Source organism: Colias eurytheme, chromosome 6 (genome assembly GCF_061535395.1).
Source record: "Colias eurytheme isolate Ceu_HAF_F1 chromosome 6, ilColEury1 Martin Lab GWU primary, whole genome shotgun sequence".
In the NCBI taxonomy this organism is placed as follows: domain Eukaryota; kingdom Metazoa; phylum Arthropoda; class Insecta; order Lepidoptera; family Pieridae; genus Colias; species Colias eurytheme.
In genome coordinates this window covers 6,112,966-6,132,277 of record NC_142985.1, presented here as the reverse complement: position 1 = coordinate 6,132,277, position 19,312 = coordinate 6,112,966, and the positions used below count along the sequence as shown (strand labels likewise).

Here is a 19,312-nt window from a genome sequence, read left to right as displayed (position 1 = left end):
CGTAAAAAATTGAATAGCATGTTAAAACGCTTAATAATATTCGCATAAAACCTCTCCGTGATACACATGATTAACGAACTATAACACAATGCAAACACCAAACAACCAAATGTGGTTATATCATTACTTGATTGTTTCAAAGGCAGTGTTTCCCGGGAAATCATTTCTTAGAATATGTTAGGTTAAACAGAATATATTATTAATGTAGTTAACAGATGCAAATTTTAGCACTTAAATACATTAATTATAAATAATAATTATAGAAGTGGAGCAATTACTGATTCCGAAGGAGCATTTAAGGAGCAAGTTTTTGAGACATTAATGATTTTAAAAAATGTACTTGCGCGCTAGTTTCTTTCCAGACTTCTGTATGCTTATTTTTTTCCAAAAGGTGATATTATCGTGCGTTTGTTTTAAAGATGCGTTTACTAAAATATGTTAACGTTTTACATGTACCTAGGTACATTTTTATTAATTAACTAAGTATGTCGTTATTTCTATTGATAAAATTGATTCATAGATAGACTAAAAGTCAATGTTATGGGATAATATCTATAAAATTAGTATCTGTTCATATCGTTTCTATATTGACCTTCATACACAGATAAATTTCAATCAAATACGTAGTCGATAGTCGATACTAGATGCCTATGGGAGTATTCAGAGAGAAAGCTTGAAACTTATAAGCGCTTATCGGCGCTTGTCATGTTCATATATTTTCCTGCGCGGGTTGACAGCACTGACAGGAAAATATATGAACATGACAAGCGCCGATAAGCGCTTATAAGTTTCAAGCTTTCTTTCTGAATACGCCCTATGATTCGCGTTGTAATCTTCATTCAAATATTAATCAAATAATGTGAATAATCTCTAGCTTAATAAAAACTGTAAAGGTATTTTCTAATTAAGGACATGATGAAAAAACCTATGTTATACAAATGTGCAGGATCTATAATGTAATAATAAAATTGTGATTAAAACCTTCAAGTAACATTTTATTTACATGTACTTACTTTCATATTTTTTCGAATTACCTGAGTATATCCTCTTTTGTATGGATATAGTACTGTTTCATAATATACTTGAAAAATCTATTTTTGGACAACTTAACTGAAATGCTGCGCGCAGCAATTGCTTCGCGAGGCTACTCGCTCTGTGTAGACTGTAGACCCGCCTAATGATGATGATGGTGATGGATTGGTATTATGTAATTACGAAATAATACATACCTAGTATGCTGATAAAAATATGAAGAAAATTTCGCCAGATATACGTCATTCATTCTATTACGTATGATTCAATAATAGGGCGCGAAATGAAAAATGTGCTTACGCATTGATAACATTGCAATACTTAATAAATTTATTACGATCATGATATCCCATTTACGCGTGTGCGTCCACATCGATCGGTTGTATGTAACAAGAAATAATCATATTTTATGTAGTGGGAACGTGTAGGTTTCGTGACCTGACTTTGTGTGGATTGTGACTTTACATATGGTAAGGCTCTAATGGTATTAAGTTTTGTGGACTCCTGTCTTAATAGTAGCTATAGGCACTGATTTTACTATTTTTTTTTAATTTATAGTTAGATAGCTGATATACATTACAATATTTCTGTGTAAAATGTTTTCCACTAATGTGAAAAGATAGAAAAGGAAAAATTTAAGATTGCTATGCAAGTGTCCTGTGATTAAAGTCTGTAGATTTAAATATTTCGTTCGTTTGACTTCAAATAATATTTGTTCGATACTATCATATTTTTTTTACAGATGATTAATTGCGAAATAATCCAATCATTATCGTGCGTTTGTTTTAAATCAATATAGAAAGCTGATAAAGGGAATCAGTGTTTGGATAATACACGATCTGATAGGAAAAACTTGTTGCTAGCCACATATTAGTGATTAATTACTTATTATTTATACACCAATATTATGACACATTAATTCTACCCTGCTGATTCAAGTTCAAACATTTTAGGTTCCTATTTGCAAGTGGTGCATTAAATATATTTATTAAGTACTAAAAGACCCAGTGAATTTCGTATCACCCGTTACTTTTTATGTTTTTCAAGGTTTAAATCTTTCCTGGCCAAACATTTCTAAACCAAAATCAGCTAAATCGGCCATCTATCTGTTCTAGAGTTTTATTAACTCTATAAAACTTATTAAAATAGGTATTTGTTATTGAATGAATTGTTAATTATAAAAATAAATAAAAATGACACGTATTAAAATAATTTGTTTTTGTCTTGAACAAATAAATTATACAATTTCTTCGCATGAAAAAATCAACCGACATCTATTTTTACGCAATTTTAATTCTTTCTGTTTCTATAACAAGTTTCAGTAAATTTAATGTAAAGTGGGAAACGAAATTATTAAATTCTTAGTGTTCAGCAAATTCTCACTGTAATTAAAAATATAATTACAGTTATTATATCCTTAAAAGCTATTATTTTGCGTAAACAATTTGCAGAGATGGATAATTACAGTTGAGTTATTCACAGATCTGCCATCTAAAATTGTCCTAAAACATGATATTTCATAATTATTAATTATACAAGCTTACCTTTAGATAACAACTAACAAGGTTCTCAATTTAGAATACCTATATGTATTATATGTACATAGTGTATAACAATAAATTAATAGGAAAATGTTGCTAAAATTCATTCGAATACGTATAAAAAGTGTAAATTAAATAAGATCTACTACTTATAGATAAATTATTATTAGTTATATACGATTAAACATTATTAAAACAAGGTAGGTATATTAAATTCCGAAGCTTTATATAATGTACGGTCTAATACATACGTACTAGAGACATACACAATAATTATCAAGTAAATTTAATTGAAATCACATTCATAAGATAATTTTTTCTTTGATATTAGATAATAAACTTAAAATTTTATTAGCATAAATATTGTACGTAAATCATCAGATAAAGAAACATATTAGATTATTATTATAGAAACCACAATACCACGAAACAAAAGAAGGCACAAAACCATAATCCAGTTTTCATGGCTTGATTTATAGCTCAGTGTACGAGTAACTACATGTCCTCGTATTAAATTGTATTACTATGTCATCAAAAGCACGTTATTACCGTGTCAAAAGTAAGAAGCGAATCTAGTAGGTAACTAGTAAGCTGAGTATCTACTTAATTAAATAATCTGAAATAGCCTTTATGTTATTAATAAAGGCTATTTGAGAACGGACGTTCCCGTATTTAAACATCAAAGTATGAATAAAAGTTAAAACAACCAGAAAATTATATGATACCAAAGAAATGATAAATACCTTTTGTACACTTTTAAAAAGAGGTATTTACACACAGAATGTGTTCTTGGTCAATGACTAGAAAACTCCTATAATGATATCACTGTTATTCCCCTCGGCTAGTATTTAATAGCTATCAGAAGGTATTTATAGAAATAAATACACAAATGTTATTTCCCTTATAATATGTCCTGACATGGCAGTCGATGACGACTGCATGATCACTGTTAAACAACATTAAATTACATATTACATACGACTGTTATTTGATTGCAAGTCTAACCTTGGTGAAAATGAAACCCTGCTAAGGAATAGTTTATCAACATTTTGTATTACAAAGAAGTCTTAAGCTGGTTAATTTGAACCAGCCTTAGAAATTATTTTGTATAACGGTGCATTTAACGCCACTGGCCACTATGTCAAATTATTTTAGTGTAAACAGGCGTAGAGCAGTCTTTCGTTGTTCTTAGAGCTTTCGAAAAGATTATATGCAATGTTCTAATAATGAACACGAGTTTTCGTTTACACTAAAAGATCACGAAAGAATGCTAATGCTCTTGCGCTAGTTCTATGTTCGTTTGATGTAAATGCACCGTAAGACAAAGGCCGAGCGAAATCCCATTTACCACGTAGAATGCAACAAAAATAACATACATCAACCTTCAATATCCGACAAAACCAACTTATATTGGACTTGTGATTGTTATTTGTTACCTTAACGGAGGTCGACTTAATGCTAATAATTATTATAAACTCTTAAAAATTAATCTGAACCGGCACTGAGATAATACGATTATTTACGTTTTAAATACATTAGTAACTAACGCAACCACACAATTGTTTTTAAAATAACTGATAATTGTCAATTATCAAAATTTGTAAGCATAGTTCTCGTTTGAATTAAAACAACTGACCCTTTATTATTTGAAGTGATATTTTTATGTTTATCTTTGCTTACGCAATTTGAGATCAAGTAAGACAAAGCGATTTATCAGAATTCCTTTAAATCTATGTCATCACTCTCAACTTCAAGCATAAACATTTCGTCACATCTCTTATAATAATTTATTTGCAAACTCTCATCAATCACTTGCACTCAATGATTTTTCCTCGCTTGTCAATGTTAATTTACTGGTTAATAAACAAGTGATAATATAATAAATATACAGTCAGTCCATAATTCAAAGTGTAACAATAGGTACACATCACAACTTTCATTCGTTTAATTAGTAATTAATTGCATTATAATTTAACACTTTTAACGAGTTAATTTTTAATTTTAATTTAACACATCTTCTATAAAGATGGAACGGAATGTATTTTGGTAATTTACATAAATAAATTATTATATTTATCTAGTCAATTACAATGAAAACTAGCTTACAAAGTGTTTTACAAAAACCTATAGGCATCTCCACTATATCGAATTTATATCACCAGACAATTTTTTCGAAGATACCTTGTACATCATCTTTCCACGGTAAATTATTCTTTGACTCGGTTCACTTGGCCGCTTACTATTGTTATAAATACCATGTATGTACCAGTTCTATTCAATCTAGTCCATTCAATGGATTAAAACAAGAACTAAAAAAGAGATTCCACATTGGTTATATATTTTCAATTTGAAGTCGGCGAAGTCAAGGTTAAATACTAGTATTAAAATAAATATTTCTTCATAATAGCCATTTCAGGGTACTAACAATAAATTCTTTATTTTTTTAGAAAAACACTCACATGGAATTTTTTAATGAAATATAAGGAAGAACAGGAAACATGTCGAAGAAAAATTCATTAGCGTTCCCAAGGACGGAGAAAAGGATAAAACTAGTGCCCCCTGATGGAGGTTGGGGATGGATGGTTTTAATAGGAACAGGACTTTCCAATGTTAGTAAGAACATCAATTATCTACCAGTCAGCAGTTATATTGTATAAAAGTTTGTAATATTTATCTACATATAGTACAATAAAAATAAAAACAAGAAAAAGAGCACTGAAGTAAAATACAGGGCTTTGTATATTACGATTCACGACCCTTCGAATACAAAATTGACTGGTCTTAATTTTTTAGTTACGGCAGTTACGGTTTAATTTTTGAATTTTTCTAGTGTCGAGTTTTTAGTTAGGGAGCCAGGTGCAAATTTGGTTAACTATTTCCTCTCAAGAGATAATTCGTCAGACGCATGAGAGTATAGTATTATAAAGCCTCGTGAACGTCAGCTGGCGCTCGGTTCGGGGGGTGAGCGGTTGTAGCCTCCCACGCACATAGGAAAAAAAATACATTCATTCATTCATTTCCTCTCAGCTAAAAATTTGTCAAATTGTAGCTAACCCAATATCTCAACGAAAAAAAATAGTCAGCTGGTTACAACATGGTGTATTATACGTCAGCTGGTGCCTCGAACATGAAAGTTAAATTTAAAGAAAAATTTATTTTCCGTTATTTCCTCTCAAACAAAAATTTACCTGATGATAGCTTATATGTAACTGTGGATAAATATATATGTCAGCTGGCTGTATCTTGGTGGAAAAACCGTCAGCTGATACGGGAGGCTACAACCGCTCTTCCCCCCAACCGAGCTCCAGCTGACGTTCACGAGGCTTCATAATACTATACTTTGATGCATTTTACTAATTACCGCTTGAGAGGAACTTGGTCATAAAATCTGCTGCTGGCTCCCGGACCATTAATTTTTTGATAAATTTGATCAACGATTGATATGCAGCGCATGTTAGTAATATGATAGATAGTAAATACGTATTACGTTGAATGAAGGTCACGGATTCTTACCAAACGATATGATAATTAAATGATTTCTAATACATTTTATCTAATTCTGATAAAAGCCCGCATTATTGAAATGTTTTTTCTTTTTATTACATAATCTATACATATAATAAATCTGTGGAAGGGTCATTTCTGTACATTGAAAATATTGAAAAAATAAATAGCAGGGGGTGTTACTGGATCGATACCAAACCCAAATATGTGATTAAAAAAATTTTTGTCTGTCTGTCTGTCTGTCTGTCTGTCTGTCTGTCTGTATGTGAAGACATCACGTGAAAACTACCGGTTCGATTTCGATGAAACTTGGTATAATTATACCTTATTATCCTGGGCGTAAAATAGGATACTTTTTATCCCGAAAAAATACGTAGAAAAAAAATTAATCTTAATTTTTCAGTTTTATCCATAGACGTTGTTCTGTAAAACCGCGAACACGTTGCGTATTATTATAGGCCTAGCCGTATTTGGGTCCAATAGATATTTATAAGATGTCATTGTCAGAGTTACTCAAAATGGAGAAATAAACCATCCACGCGAAGACCGACATCCGCGCGGACGGAGTCGCGGGCGGAAGCTAGTAACCAATATATTATACAACAATAAGATTAATTTCAGTAAATTAATTTTATTGTTACTTGATTGTTACAAACCATTTATTCAAAACAAGTATTTTTACATTGAAACTCTATAAATAACAAATATGAGGTAATCCCAAGTATCTACATGAAAATTTTTGATGGTACTCATTTTAATGTACATAATTATTCTGATTGTTCTAAAATTTATTGTATTAAATCAAGATGAACTTTTATTTTAGATATTCAATCAGTCTATGTTGTCCCTCTTCAGCTTGCTATACGGAGATGCTCTGGAAGCAATGGGACACACGACGCAAGGGGCAGCCATAGTTCTCAGTGTTATGCTTTTCGTGTCCAACTTCGGTGGTCCGATCGCCGGTGCTCTAGTTAAATTGACGTCAGCCAGATTTGTGTGCGTCACTGGAGCTGTGTTCTGTACCACAGGAATATTCTGTAGTGGATTTTCAACGAACATAGTTCATTTGATTATAAGTTACGGCATACTTTTAGGTAAGTTTCTGTGATGTCATTTCAAAGTTTTTATTTTCAGTATTTCAATTTTAAACTCCAAACAGGCTGTGTTGTGCCAAGTATTTTTGTTGCATTTAAAATTATTTTACTCGTATTTTTTTTAATAAAACACCGTGATATAACCCTCCCAGTTCTGTTCCAACCTTATTCTTATATAGCTGAACAAAGCTCAGATATTGCAGTTTCCTTCCATCAAATCCATTTCCAGCTATAAAATTCGTTGATTAATACTTACACTTAATTTAATTTCAGGTCTAGGCTTAGGTTTTATTCAAAATGCTGGATTCGTGTCCATAAATAGCTACTTTAAGTTGAAAAAGAGTATTGCTGTTGGAATAGCAATGGCGGGAACCGGTATTGGGCAGACTATAATGCCGCATGTGGTGCGGTATCTCCTGGACCATTATGGGTTTAGAGGAGCATGTTTACTTCTCTCTTCCCTCAGCTTGCATGGGGTAAATATATACCAACCTATGCCGATTCCGTTGATAGCTCTATAAATCAATTTGTTATGAACAAAATTTGTAATTTAAGATTTGTGGAACGCTGTTAATACAACCAGTGGAATGGCACATGAAAAAAGTAGAAGAAGAAGTTGAAGTTGATGAAAAAATTTCGCTACTAGAGAATAATCACGAAAATAATGATGAAGTATACAAGGGTACTCGACGTGCAACTGTCCCAACAGTATTGCATGAAAATGGCAAGGAAAAAGAAAATTCTCATAAAATATCTCAAAGTCATACCGAATTACAAATGCATCAAAATGGTAAAACAAATGGCCACATGAATGGTACGCATTTCATTGAAAAATTGCCTTTATTTCAAATAATCTTAAGATTTTATAATGTGTATTGTACGTTATTTTCTAGGACATAATCACGCAGAACCGAAGAAAAACAAAACAATTCTACAAAAAATATACGATTTACTTGATATTTCCCTTTTATCCAGCCCACGATTTTTAAATGTTATACTCGGAACAGCTTTAACATTTATTTCAATACAAAACTTCAGCATGTTATATCCACTTTTTCTGCAGGTATTTATTCATATTTCCAAAATAAAATTTATTGACGATATTCTAGAAATTTAAAATTTGTATTTATTGTAGAAAGTTGCGGGTATGAATAAACAAGAAACTGCCAACTGCATGTCAGCCGTAGCGTTTGCAGATATTATTGGAAGACTTTCATTGCCGCAAGCGCAATCAAAATTCAAAATATCAGCTAGAATGACGTTGGTATTGACCAGTATTTGGTTACTTGTAATAAGACAAAGTAAGTAACCATTCCAAAATAGATTAGTATTTAAATAAATAGAAAATAATTTACATATTTTACACGATACCCAAATTTATATTTTACTGTCGCAGTAAATTGACATTATCACCATCAAAAATTCCATATTTGGGGTATATGTTTCCACGTAATTTGATAAGGGGTTAATCTAATCTGGCTGCATGTCCTTTACCTTGATAAGGTATTTATATTTGATCTCTTTTACAGTTTTGGCCTACCAAACGGATATGTTCGTGTTGCTTGCTATGTCGTCATTATATGGCTTTGGGAGAAGTATGGTGATTGTATCTAGGAACATTGCAATCTCAGAACAATGTAGAATGGATCAGGTAGCGTCAGCTGTAGGCCTAGGAATGTTAAGTATGGGAATCATCGTCCCTCCTATGGGCTATTTCCTCGGCTGGATAAGAGATTATACTGGTAGTTACATTATTTGTATAACTGCACAAAACGCAATTCTAGTGCTGTTCCTAATCATGTGGATACCGGATATGTTACATCAATATTACCAAGATAAAAAGAAAAATAAAAAAATAGAAGAAGAAATGCAGATGACGTAAGGCGCAATACTAGATGAATTCACACAGACTGTGATATTAAGTAATAAGCCAAATGAAACAAGACTAGCATAATTGTGAAGTAAAAGGCTGCATAATTGTTGAACATATGAAGCCCTACCGAGAGAAGTTAGCTGTGATGTTTTCAAATGTATACGTGTACAATATAACTCAATTTACACCAGTTAGCATTTATAACATTGAGACTGATGTAGTAATTTGTGTGAAAGGAAGACATAATATTAATTTAATTTAACAATTAATGTACGTTATTTCTAGTTTAATAAATAAATTATTTTGTTTATACTCGTATTTCGTTATTTTCCCACCTCTGCAATTATTTTGAGATTTTTGAAGACATAATATATTAAATTAACTACGATAATATATCAGAGATATTATGCTAATTAAAATAAACTTTTCGTGAACTATTGTTGATAGTTTTTTCTTTTTTATAAAACACTTAAATAACGATGAAAATAATATTGGATAAATAGGTTGATATGATACATCAAACAATTGATAAATAAATTAAATTATGAACTTTATACGCGACGTTTAGTCAATAAGTACAAACGTCTTTCACTTCATGAGATTTCAGTAAAATTATAGCTCTATAAAATGAGAGTAGCATGTTACAGTTTACAAAAGTTAAAGCAACCGATCAGTTCGGAAATCTCATGTATAATTCAGCAAGAGACGCTGCGAGTCGCGCGCCTGATCGTCGGCGCCGCACCGCTCACCTGCATACGGATGGAACCGCTTTACCATAAACATTACATAAATGACTAAATATAATTTCTAATATCAACTGACGTAAAGAAAATAAAGCGAGCGTATGACCAAACATAACTGATACCATACATGGAAATTCACAATGTTTTTCCTGAACGTCGGTTTCATCCCGTACATGTTATTGTCGATAAGATAATGCTTGCTATATTGAAAGGGCATTTACTAAATTGCCAGATAAGAATTCGTATTGGCATTTTTATTCATACTTCACAGCAATTCGTCGGGTTTTCAATATTGAATTACCTACTTTGGTACGGACACTCGCTTAATCAGTTTGAATTTAATGGAACAAATTGAAAATTCTTTTTTATTTATACCTATAACTGTCTTAGTACGAACGTATGGTCGATGCAAACTAGTATAATGTTTGTGCACAAGGTCCTCAAACAGAAGTCGTGTAACAAACGATGTCAGATTTTGATAACGACCTGCAATTAGTCCGAGAGCGGAACTAACAAAGATGGACACTGATGGCACCCTTTAAATCTTGATTAGCTGCAACATCAGCGGAATTTTTGTGATACCTTTGGACTGAGATTTTACTATTTTACCATTTCTTTTACAACAATTTATATGGCCAAAAAATGTATATGTTTGTTATAAATTATTTCTTTCGTTTTTAAATTTTAAAATCATTTAAAGCTTGTTTAACCATATCAATAGACTATAAAATATAAATGAATTTATCCATACTTAAAATTCTTGTATTTTTAAAATATGTAGAAACATGGTAAGTAAGTATTATTAAGTACCTATTATAACTCAATAGGTTGCATTTTTCCCCTTAAACAGTTTCTATGCTCTATTCAAATTGATCACTGTGAATTTATTTGTAGAGTTCACCGGGGAATAAGGTTCGTTTTATGTTTTCCTTATAGGAATCGTTCACAAGAAACTTAATTAAATGAAAATTAATATTTTGTAATGTAACGCTTCTAACAAGGTGATTTTATGAACATTAATATTCTGTTATATTTTACTTCTCGGAACCTGAGCATGAATTATACATAAATTTTCATAAATTAGTAACTATGAAGATGAGTATTAATATGATCTAAACTCAACATAAACAATTGTGTTTATATAGAGATGTTTGCGATAATTTATCTCAGATCACTGCACATTGATCATTTTGGACATATCTTAAGCCCATTTTAAGTAAATAAATATCATAGATGTAGAGTTATTTCGATACTAAATTTAATAAACAACAATCTGAAACATTATATGCAAATTATAGTAGGCGGCACAGATTTATTTGTGTTTAATTTAGCCTGCGCTAAATAAATTCATTGCTACCGTGCAACGAGCACGGCGTAAATCTGTAGGGTGCTTTCGTATATATTTCGAGCAAGTCTAACAGATTATGCTCGCAATTTTGTTTACATTGGGACTAGAGCTGAACAATTTTTACGTATCTGCATTTATCAAGTTAACTGTTATCACGGTCTTAATGACGCAATAAAAACATGCCCAACGGAATTATATTTTTTAATAAAACTGAGTTTAGAAGCTGACCTTTATTAATTAATGTAATTTAGATAAATAATATTATTGTTTTATCCACTTGAGCATATGATTTATTGATATGAAATTTAATGTTTTGTTTCATTGAAACCGTAGTAAAAAATTTCAAGTATAAACAATGAACAGTCAAAATATTTAATGAGTAAGCAAGATTAAAGTATAAAGGAGGAAAGAGAAATAGCAAATTTCCGTAGATCATAGTAAGTACAGTATCTGGAGAAACGTTCTCATATTACTCATAAAGTTGCCAAACTTTCAATTATAACTTTGCACATAACCTGTAAATAAAAGTGAATAGAGTCCGTTTATTTGGTGGAGTGCGGAATAATTTGGTAAATTCGCTTAGAACGTAATATTCTCCGTTCACTGAGGGAACGTAAAACAAAACTCACGCCAACAAAACCAGTGTGTGCAGCTGAATATAAATTGCAGTATTATATGCAACTGTTTCCTCTAAATTAATTACTTATCATATGTTGACTTGTTTTGGATAATAATAGTCGCGTTACGTCACGTTACACTAGTACGAAATAGTTTGCAGAGACACAGTGGGTATGTCCATTGATATGATGCGTAGATATAAGGCAATCGCAATTTAACTTGAAACTTTTAAACTTTTACGAACGATGTGTATTCAAAATTACAAACATTACTTATTAACCTAAACCGGAACAACTCAGTAAGGGTTTGTGGTAACAAGCGAATAAAACGAAAGCACATAATATCTAATAATTATAAAAAAAAGTTATTTATTATGCCCACTCCTTTCCGGACTACCTATATATAAAATTTTACGTACATGCATGTTTAATTAAATAACTTGCCGCTTGCCCCGGCCTAAAATATCCTGTGCTACTCCGGAATAGTGTAACGTTTAGTGAAAGAACTTTCGAGATGGGATCAGTATTTCGGAAGAACCAAAAAAAATATAAAAAAGCTGGGAATTTTAGCTTTTTGTAATATTAAGTAACATTCATAAAATATTGTCTTATGTTAATTACAGATGGTAGTTCCAGCATTGTTTTTTATATTTCTTTAGCTCTTCGAAAATATATCTCTATACATATTGCTATAAGTTTAAATTAACGATATTAGATATAGGCATAGCCATTAAATCTCAGTATTGGTACACTTGAGGCTACAGTCACCCCAATATGCGGTAACTATTCATAGAATTGTTTGTTCCATTCGCAATAAACAATTGATTTATTTTGAAAATTGGCAAAATTTATACGCAATTGATAAGGATAATTGAACATAAATTACTTCTCCGCATTTCAAATGTCATGAGCGATTATTTGGTAACAAGTTAAGCGTAGATCTAATTATATTGATGCCTAAATGTTATCGAAGCCGATAAAATGTAATGGCGCCGTCTAATCTGGGGCCTTAGACAAAGTAACAATTAAAAAACGATAACGAAGTTAGAAAAGGCAAAAATGTATGGGATTGACATACGCCGCGTTAGATCACGTGGTCTATCTAATGTCAATCCCATACATTTTTCCTTTTCTAACTTCGTTATCGTTTTTTAATTGTTACTTTGTCTACGGGCTTAGGTCTCAATTATGTTTACAACGATTGCTTATTGATTCAACAAGACTTAAGCGTATGTATAATAGCAAAAATATTATCACTTCATCAGTGTGAAGGTGATAAACCTGGTCATGTATTTTTTGTAAATATGCGCCTATTTTTTGTAAATAAAAAAGGAAGAATATTTTAATTATTCAGAATTCTGCAGACAAATTATGTCGTTTTAAGTTGAAAATAGATTCCCATTAATTTATCTCTCATTATGATTTTGATAGAAAAATCGTCCACTATTGTGAAGGCGCACATTTGGCCGATATCATCTTCTTGACATGACCAGTAAAACTCTAAAGGTTCGAATAAACATTATCGAAAGCAGAACCGAAGGTTTTCATTTAGGAAAAAAATTATAGCCAAACATCATCGTATGACTTCTTTTGGCCCATTTTGTAGTTATAATATTATATATTTTATAAGCTCTTTTGCTGTGCTACTCATAAAAGACGGCTTTATTATTCAAACAATATTAACAATATTTGTTTACGAAACCACATATTTAATTTAATTTACAAATTATGCTTATTACGTCTAACTAAACCATATCTAAATAAATGACTATCTCACTCGAGATTGAGATTTCTTTGAATCGTTTGTGTTATTAGATAGTCCGTCCAACATTGAAACTTGAATATTATCTAATATACATGCTATGATATCACTGTCTTTGACGTCCATCCGCTTCGATTGATAAATGCTAGTAAATTGTTCAATTTAAGGTTAAACAACACGGCTTCAGCACGTGTCTGATCATTGTAATCTAACGATAAGATAGTTTAAATCCTTAGTCCATGTTTGAAGTGTTTGTCGATTACTTTACTAATCATACTTCAAAATAGGTAGGTACTTTTTCTTGGTTCCAGCCGGTTGTCAAGTGATCTTATTTATCGGGTTTTAAAATGCATAATATGTTTCTGAGAGAATATTAGAACTTCGACATTAATTATTTTTATAATAATTATAACCTAGACAACAGCAAACAACAATGATGTAGGCAATTAAGGTTGATTGGAAACAAGGTTTCTATCAGAGATGAAATTTCTTACAATGTACCTACTGCAATTTTTGGTAGGTAATTGTTTATTAAAATATTCTAAACATAATTTATTAATATTTTAATTTATTTATTTTTCATGAATGTATTTATTTCTTTTTCGCACAATTCTGTTGACGTCAGTTTTTTTTTACATTAATTATTAATATTATTTAACCCATATTTCTTGTTGTTGTTCGTGATAATTATTATCTAGGTTTTTAGGACCTTAACTTATGTACCACCTACATAGAAGATAAAAAATAATTACACGATAATAGTATCGTATCAGTCATTGTAACATTTTGAAAATATTCAGTTTATCGTTCTTTTTCAATCTAACAGATAATCAGGCTTCACCTTAAAAGTGTTTTATGTTAGTATTATATCTAATAACATTGCTTTGATACCAGTCAAAAAGACCTCCATATAGGCCCGACCTTCGACTACAAATTCAATTTCCGTTGCGTGCCTTTTTTCAATAAATTTGTGATTACTATGTTTACATAACCGATTGTGTGTATTTACTCAGGCTCCAACTATCTATGAAATACGGGAATGTACTGTCAAGGGGCGAGACTACAAAATTGTCGAGATGTCATTTGCTGGGGGTTTAGTTTGACTATTGTATATTTTATAATTGAATTATAGGTAAAAATTATTAATAACAGATTTAACACCTATAAGATATGAAAGTTCGCCGTTTATAAGTAAGCTTATAATGTCAGTAGGTACTTCATTATTTGTATAATTATCAAAAACGGAGTACCTAATGTATGGTTAGGTCATTTATTGAATATTTTACTAGGATGTAACAATTTAATTTGGCGTAAAGCATGTATTCTTTGATATAATGTTTCTAGTAAGTGTCGATTTAACGACCGACTAAGGAATTATATTGGTAAAAAGCAGGTAGCAATTTAAGAAACTTTCTACAATATTATATCATTATGCATCAAATGTGTTTATAATAAATTTTCTCAAAATAGATCTACAAACATTCACTCTTGCAAAGTTTATCCAGAGAATGTAAAACTTTAGGATATTCAAGTTTCGTTCCTCCAAGCTAAGGAAGAAATCGATGAAAATAAGTTAAATTTATCTGTAACTAGCTTCACCGAGACTTCGCTAAATTGCTAACCAGATTTTAAGGGGAAGCTGGAATTGGTTAAGTTAAATTGAAATAAAGTTGCGATTTCGACACGTTTTCAATGATTTAGTAATGAATTGGTGGAGAGCGGGCCACGCGCCATGCGGGGCATTTAGAGAAGCTGGGCACATTTCACAGTAACACATAGCGCCGCAGAGCGCTTAGCACGGAATTCGATTCAACTAATACTGCCTAATCCTGACCGGTGCACACAAATAGCATGGTGTGCATTCTGAAAGGCCTTGCGCAATTGCAGCCGGTGATTGATGATAATCCTCGGCCCATCTGTATGAGCCGAACCCCAACAATGCTCGTGCGTTGCTCTCCGCTCGAAGCTCGCCGCTCTCCGGGACGTTCCTTGTTTTGCACTTGTCTCAATCAATTCGCTCATCGTCGTTGTTTATTGTCCAACCGATATCGAACCTTTTTCTTCCTTATTAATTGCTACATTATGGTTTTGTTTGTGTTTGTGTTGGTTATAGTTCCTTATAGACACTGAACTTTGATACCACCGCGACTCGTGTTCATATCAGTTATTATTTATTGCATAATATGATATCATTGTATTGCACTTATGTTTTGAGAATCTTATATATAAAAACTAGCGGTCCGCCCCGGCTTCGCCCGTGGTACATATGAAAAATAGATGTTGGCCGATTCTCAGACTTACCCGATATGCACAGAAAATTTCATGAGAATCGGTCCACCCGTTTCGGAGGAGTATGCAGACTAACATTGTGACACGAGAATTTTATATATAAGATGAATCGCAAAATGTGTTGGTAAACGCATAACTCGAGAACGGCTGAACAGATTTCGATAATTCTTTTTTTTTATTATATTCCTTGAAGTACGAGGATGGTTCTTATGTAGAGAAAACGTAAACATGTACCACGGGCGAAGCCGGGGCGGACCGCTAGTTTGTTATATAATTATTGAACTATAATAATGGAAGCGGCTAATTATGATATAAGATAAATTAGACATGGATTTAAAATGTATAATTTTCACGTAACATTCGAAAATTCTGAAAAAAATATCAGTACTTAGATATATTTGCGTGAATAGAAATAAGCGAAAGGATTTGATATACCTAGTGCAACTTTGTAAAGTGATAGTTGAAGTACCTGGGCAGGATTTACAATGCTTTTTACGATCACGACTATCTGGAACCATCCCGCGAGAAAATCAAAAGAATTGCAATTGGTTTCAATTACTTTAATTTAACTCAAATCTTCTTTATATTTTAATAATGAGCATCTCGTTTTATTAGTCCATCTCAGCATTATAAAGATTTGTATATTATAACCGTTTTGGGTCCAAAATGCCTTTTGAAAGAATTATAATAACGTAAGGTGACAATCGAATCGAATCCAAATATTGATATCGAAAGATTTCAGATACGCAGCAGAGTGTATTGGAAGCTAAAAAATGTAATTTAAATTAAATCTTAAGCACACCAATTCGTGGTTATCACCTAGCAATAGTATGAAATAGAACTAGCAAACACCAAGCTTAGAAAGGATTTCAACACAAATCGCAGCTAACAATTCTCGCAGCGCAATAAAGGTCAAGCAAAACGTCCATTCTATAAAAATATGGTAAGCGTTAAGTAAAGAGACCCAAAGCATCTCTACAATATAAAAGAAGATGGAAATAATTGTAAAATTACACGAACCACGTTACACCGACGCAATTTCTATAATCCTGCCAAAAATAAGCAACGTTATTCGGAATAAATCCCCGGCGGTTCCGGTGTAAAGCAGGCGAGCGGAATGGGGAGCGGAAGGTGCGCCTTCGGAAACAGGATGGTGTAAGATAAAGAGAACATTTCCTATAGCACGTCTTGGGAGATTTAGCAACATTCCGAGCCTCGTTCTTTTAATGTGCCGCCGGCTAAGTGTAATTCACAACCTTTTCTTGCTTATTTTTCGTTAACGTGTACTTTATTCTGGAAATGAACTCTTGAATTTAACGCGGCTTTAAGGTGATGAATTAATTTTTCTAACATTTACGGCCCTTTTTAAACCTTCGTAATTTTTATATTATTAAAGTTGTCGTGATGAAAATTCTTTACAAGAAAGTTCAATAGTAACACAATACGTCTACCGTTTTAGAAACATGATTCCATGATATTTTCTCGATAGAAAAAAAATACAAAGTTCTCATTGTTATTTTTTTTTAATCTCTGGCATCTTCAAAATAACAAACGTAAAGTTACGACTTTTTGGATATTAACTATAAAATATACAACCTATACGTCTACCGTGTTAGAAATTTGAAATATGCGATGGTTTTGAAATAAACAAGAAATACTTGAAATTAGCGCCTGACCAGCCAATATAGCGAGAGCCGCCCTGTACCTTCCTACCCCGATCGCTGCACGAGTCATTCCCGCTACGGCCGTCACACGGGGAACTTGTGTCGCTTGCGCAATCGTAAAAAAGGGCGACAACACGATAAGACAAAATGAGACAAATGGGGACAATAAAGAAAATAAGAAGAAGAAACATAAAGGTTGGAGGAAAAAGAATGCTTACAATTGGAACAAATTAATGAAGTAAGTTGGTTTTATTTTAAATTTGATGATAATTGTATTATAGACGATGTTTGATATGTACCCCTGTTTTAAGTACATAACGAATGTGTAAGATTTTTTCATTTATAGCATAAATAATCTTTTCAGAAATCCGGAATCCAGAAGGAAAATAAACCCACTGATTGTTCACAATGTGAACCCACTCCTTCGTAAGTACCTTTATTCAGTCAAAAATGTATGTTATCAACGCTCTACTGGTTTTATCGCATGATTCCATTTTTACCAAAAAGCAACAAAGTGCAAAGAAATAAAAAATCATGGTGAACTTAGTGGAAGTATGGTGGACGTAATATGGAATTATGGAACAGGAGCTCGTTGGAGTAGTATTATATTTTAAAAAAATACGAAAAAATTTCAAGAATTTCTTAGTAGGTGGTAGATAAGTATGTTGTATAAAGAATTTGATGTTGATATTTATTTCATTTATACTTACTACACCTGTGCGGGAAATTGCTTAGTACTAAAACCGGTTTATATTCATATTTACATAGTAATGTGAGTTTTTTTTTCGAAAAATTTTGTGTAAGTATATTAAATTGAGTTCCTGGGTGATCTGGAAACATAATTGGGCCCGGAGGATGGCGCTGCAGTCACTCCTCCTAATCACATGAACCGATTTGGATGAATATTTGTGTGCACATTTCATTGTTGTGGGATGATTGGTTGATTCGTTTTCACATTAGCTAATATTATGTATTTTTGTTCTTAGAAAGTAAACTTAATTTAATGTTTATAATACATTATTATTGGTATAAATAAGCCAGTGTTCGTCTCACATTGCTGTACCTGCCTACCTATCCTACCAGGGCCTAACTTTGTTCTGGCTATTTTATTTTGATTATTTGTAATGAATAATTACAATTATAATAGAGTGCAAAAAATAAATACATGCGTCAATATATTTTGTGTTTTTTTAAACAATTTTTTTATTTAAAAAAATATCATTCCGACCGCGGCTTTGCCCGCGTGGAATTAGGTTATATCGTGAATCCTGTTTTATCCCACAGAAGTGTTCAGTTCGGATAAAAAGTATCCTATGTGTAAATCCAGGCAATTAGCTATATTTTATCAAAATTGGTAATGTAGTCTTGACGTGATTAAGTAACAACTAACAAAAAAATATACAAATTAACATCCAAAGTTTCGCATCAGTTTTACTGTATTAGCGATATCTTCCACTCTTGACTTTGACTGAGAAGAATTAGGGTTTATAACTTCTTTCAGAAATAGTACCTTTCATTTCTGGGCATGATGTAATATCTACGTCAGCATCAAATTCTATCTAAATCAATTCAGTAGTCCGCGTAATTAGGTACCATTTCATTTTTTCATAGTAACAATATTTTTTGTTATTTTAAAGATTATTTATAACCTGTATTATTTTGTAATAAAGTAAACATTACGAAATAATAATAATTAATAATTATTAATAATGTCTAAGTAGTTGTTAAAAAGAAGATAATTTTGTGTTTATAAGCAAGAAAATAAAACCAATAAATCAACAATTAAATATATGTATAACAATATTATAACTGTATGACGACTCCATACATGTTTGTCCCGAGTCG

General features: G+C 31.8%; 2 protein-coding genes across 3 annotated transcripts; both read left to right on the top strand.

The window, feature by feature from the left end:
• Nucleotides 1-1,393: 1,393 nt before the first annotated feature.
• LOC149907691 (monocarboxylate transporter 1-like) lies at nucleotides 1,394-9,356 on the top strand. 2 transcript variants are annotated; one of them, XM_090102735.1, is made up of 8 exons: nucleotides 1,394-1,502; nucleotides 5,021-5,182; nucleotides 6,901-7,171; nucleotides 7,445-7,647; nucleotides 7,727-7,985; nucleotides 8,065-8,234; nucleotides 8,307-8,472; nucleotides 8,701-9,356. In XM_090102735.1, exons 2-8 carry the CDS (start codon nucleotides 5,072-5,074, stop codon nucleotides 9,051-9,053), a joined length of 1,533 nt encoding a protein of 510 aa, XP_089958861.1. In that variant the 5' UTR covers nucleotides 1,394-1,502; nucleotides 5,021-5,071; the 3' UTR covers nucleotides 9,054-9,356. The 2 variants fall into 2 exon arrangements, with proteins under 2 accessions (XP_089958861.1, XP_089958862.1); XM_090102736.1 differs by lacking the exon at nucleotides 1,394-1,502 and having other exon boundaries at nucleotides 5,024-5,182; nucleotides 6,933-7,171.
• Nucleotides 9,357-15,365: 6,009 nt separating this feature from the next.
• On the top strand, nucleotides 15,366-18,645 carry LOC149907690 (uncharacterized). The gene is made up of 4 exons (XM_090102540.1): nucleotides 15,366-15,432; nucleotides 17,483-17,705; nucleotides 17,832-17,893; nucleotides 17,968-18,645. The coding sequence occupies exons 1-4, from the start codon at nucleotides 15,366-15,368 to the stop codon at nucleotides 18,006-18,008; spliced, it is 393 nt and encodes a 130-aa protein (XP_089958666.1). The 3' UTR covers nucleotides 18,009-18,645.
• The last annotated feature ends 667 nt before the right edge of the window (nucleotides 18,646-19,312 follow it).

Excerpts from the sequence above, each read along its gene's own strand:
- LOC149907690 (XM_090102540.1), top strand. The coding sequence starts at position 15,366 with ATGGTGTGCATTCTGAAAGGCCTTGCGCAATTGCAGCCGGTGATTGAT. Across the intron at positions 15,433-17,482 it reads TGATAATCCTCGGCCCATCT|CCAATATAGCGAGAGCCGCC; the intron begins GTATGAGCCGAA and ends GCGCCTGACCAG. Across the intron at positions 17,706-17,831 it reads AATTGGAACAAATTAATGAA|AAATCCGGAATCCAGAAGGA; the intron begins GTAAGTTGGTTT and ends TAATCTTTTCAG.
- LOC149907691 (XM_090102735.1), top strand. The coding sequence starts at position 5,072 with ATGTCGAAGAAAAATTCATTAGCGTTCCCAAGGACGGAGAAAAGGATA. Across the intron at positions 5,183-6,900 it reads TAGGAACAGGACTTTCCAAT|ATATTCAATCAGTCTATGTT; the intron begins GTTAGTAAGAAC and ends CTTTTATTTTAG. Across the intron at positions 7,986-8,064 it reads AACAAATGGCCACATGAATG|GACATAATCACGCAGAACCG; the intron begins GTACGCATTTCA and ends GTTATTTTCTAG.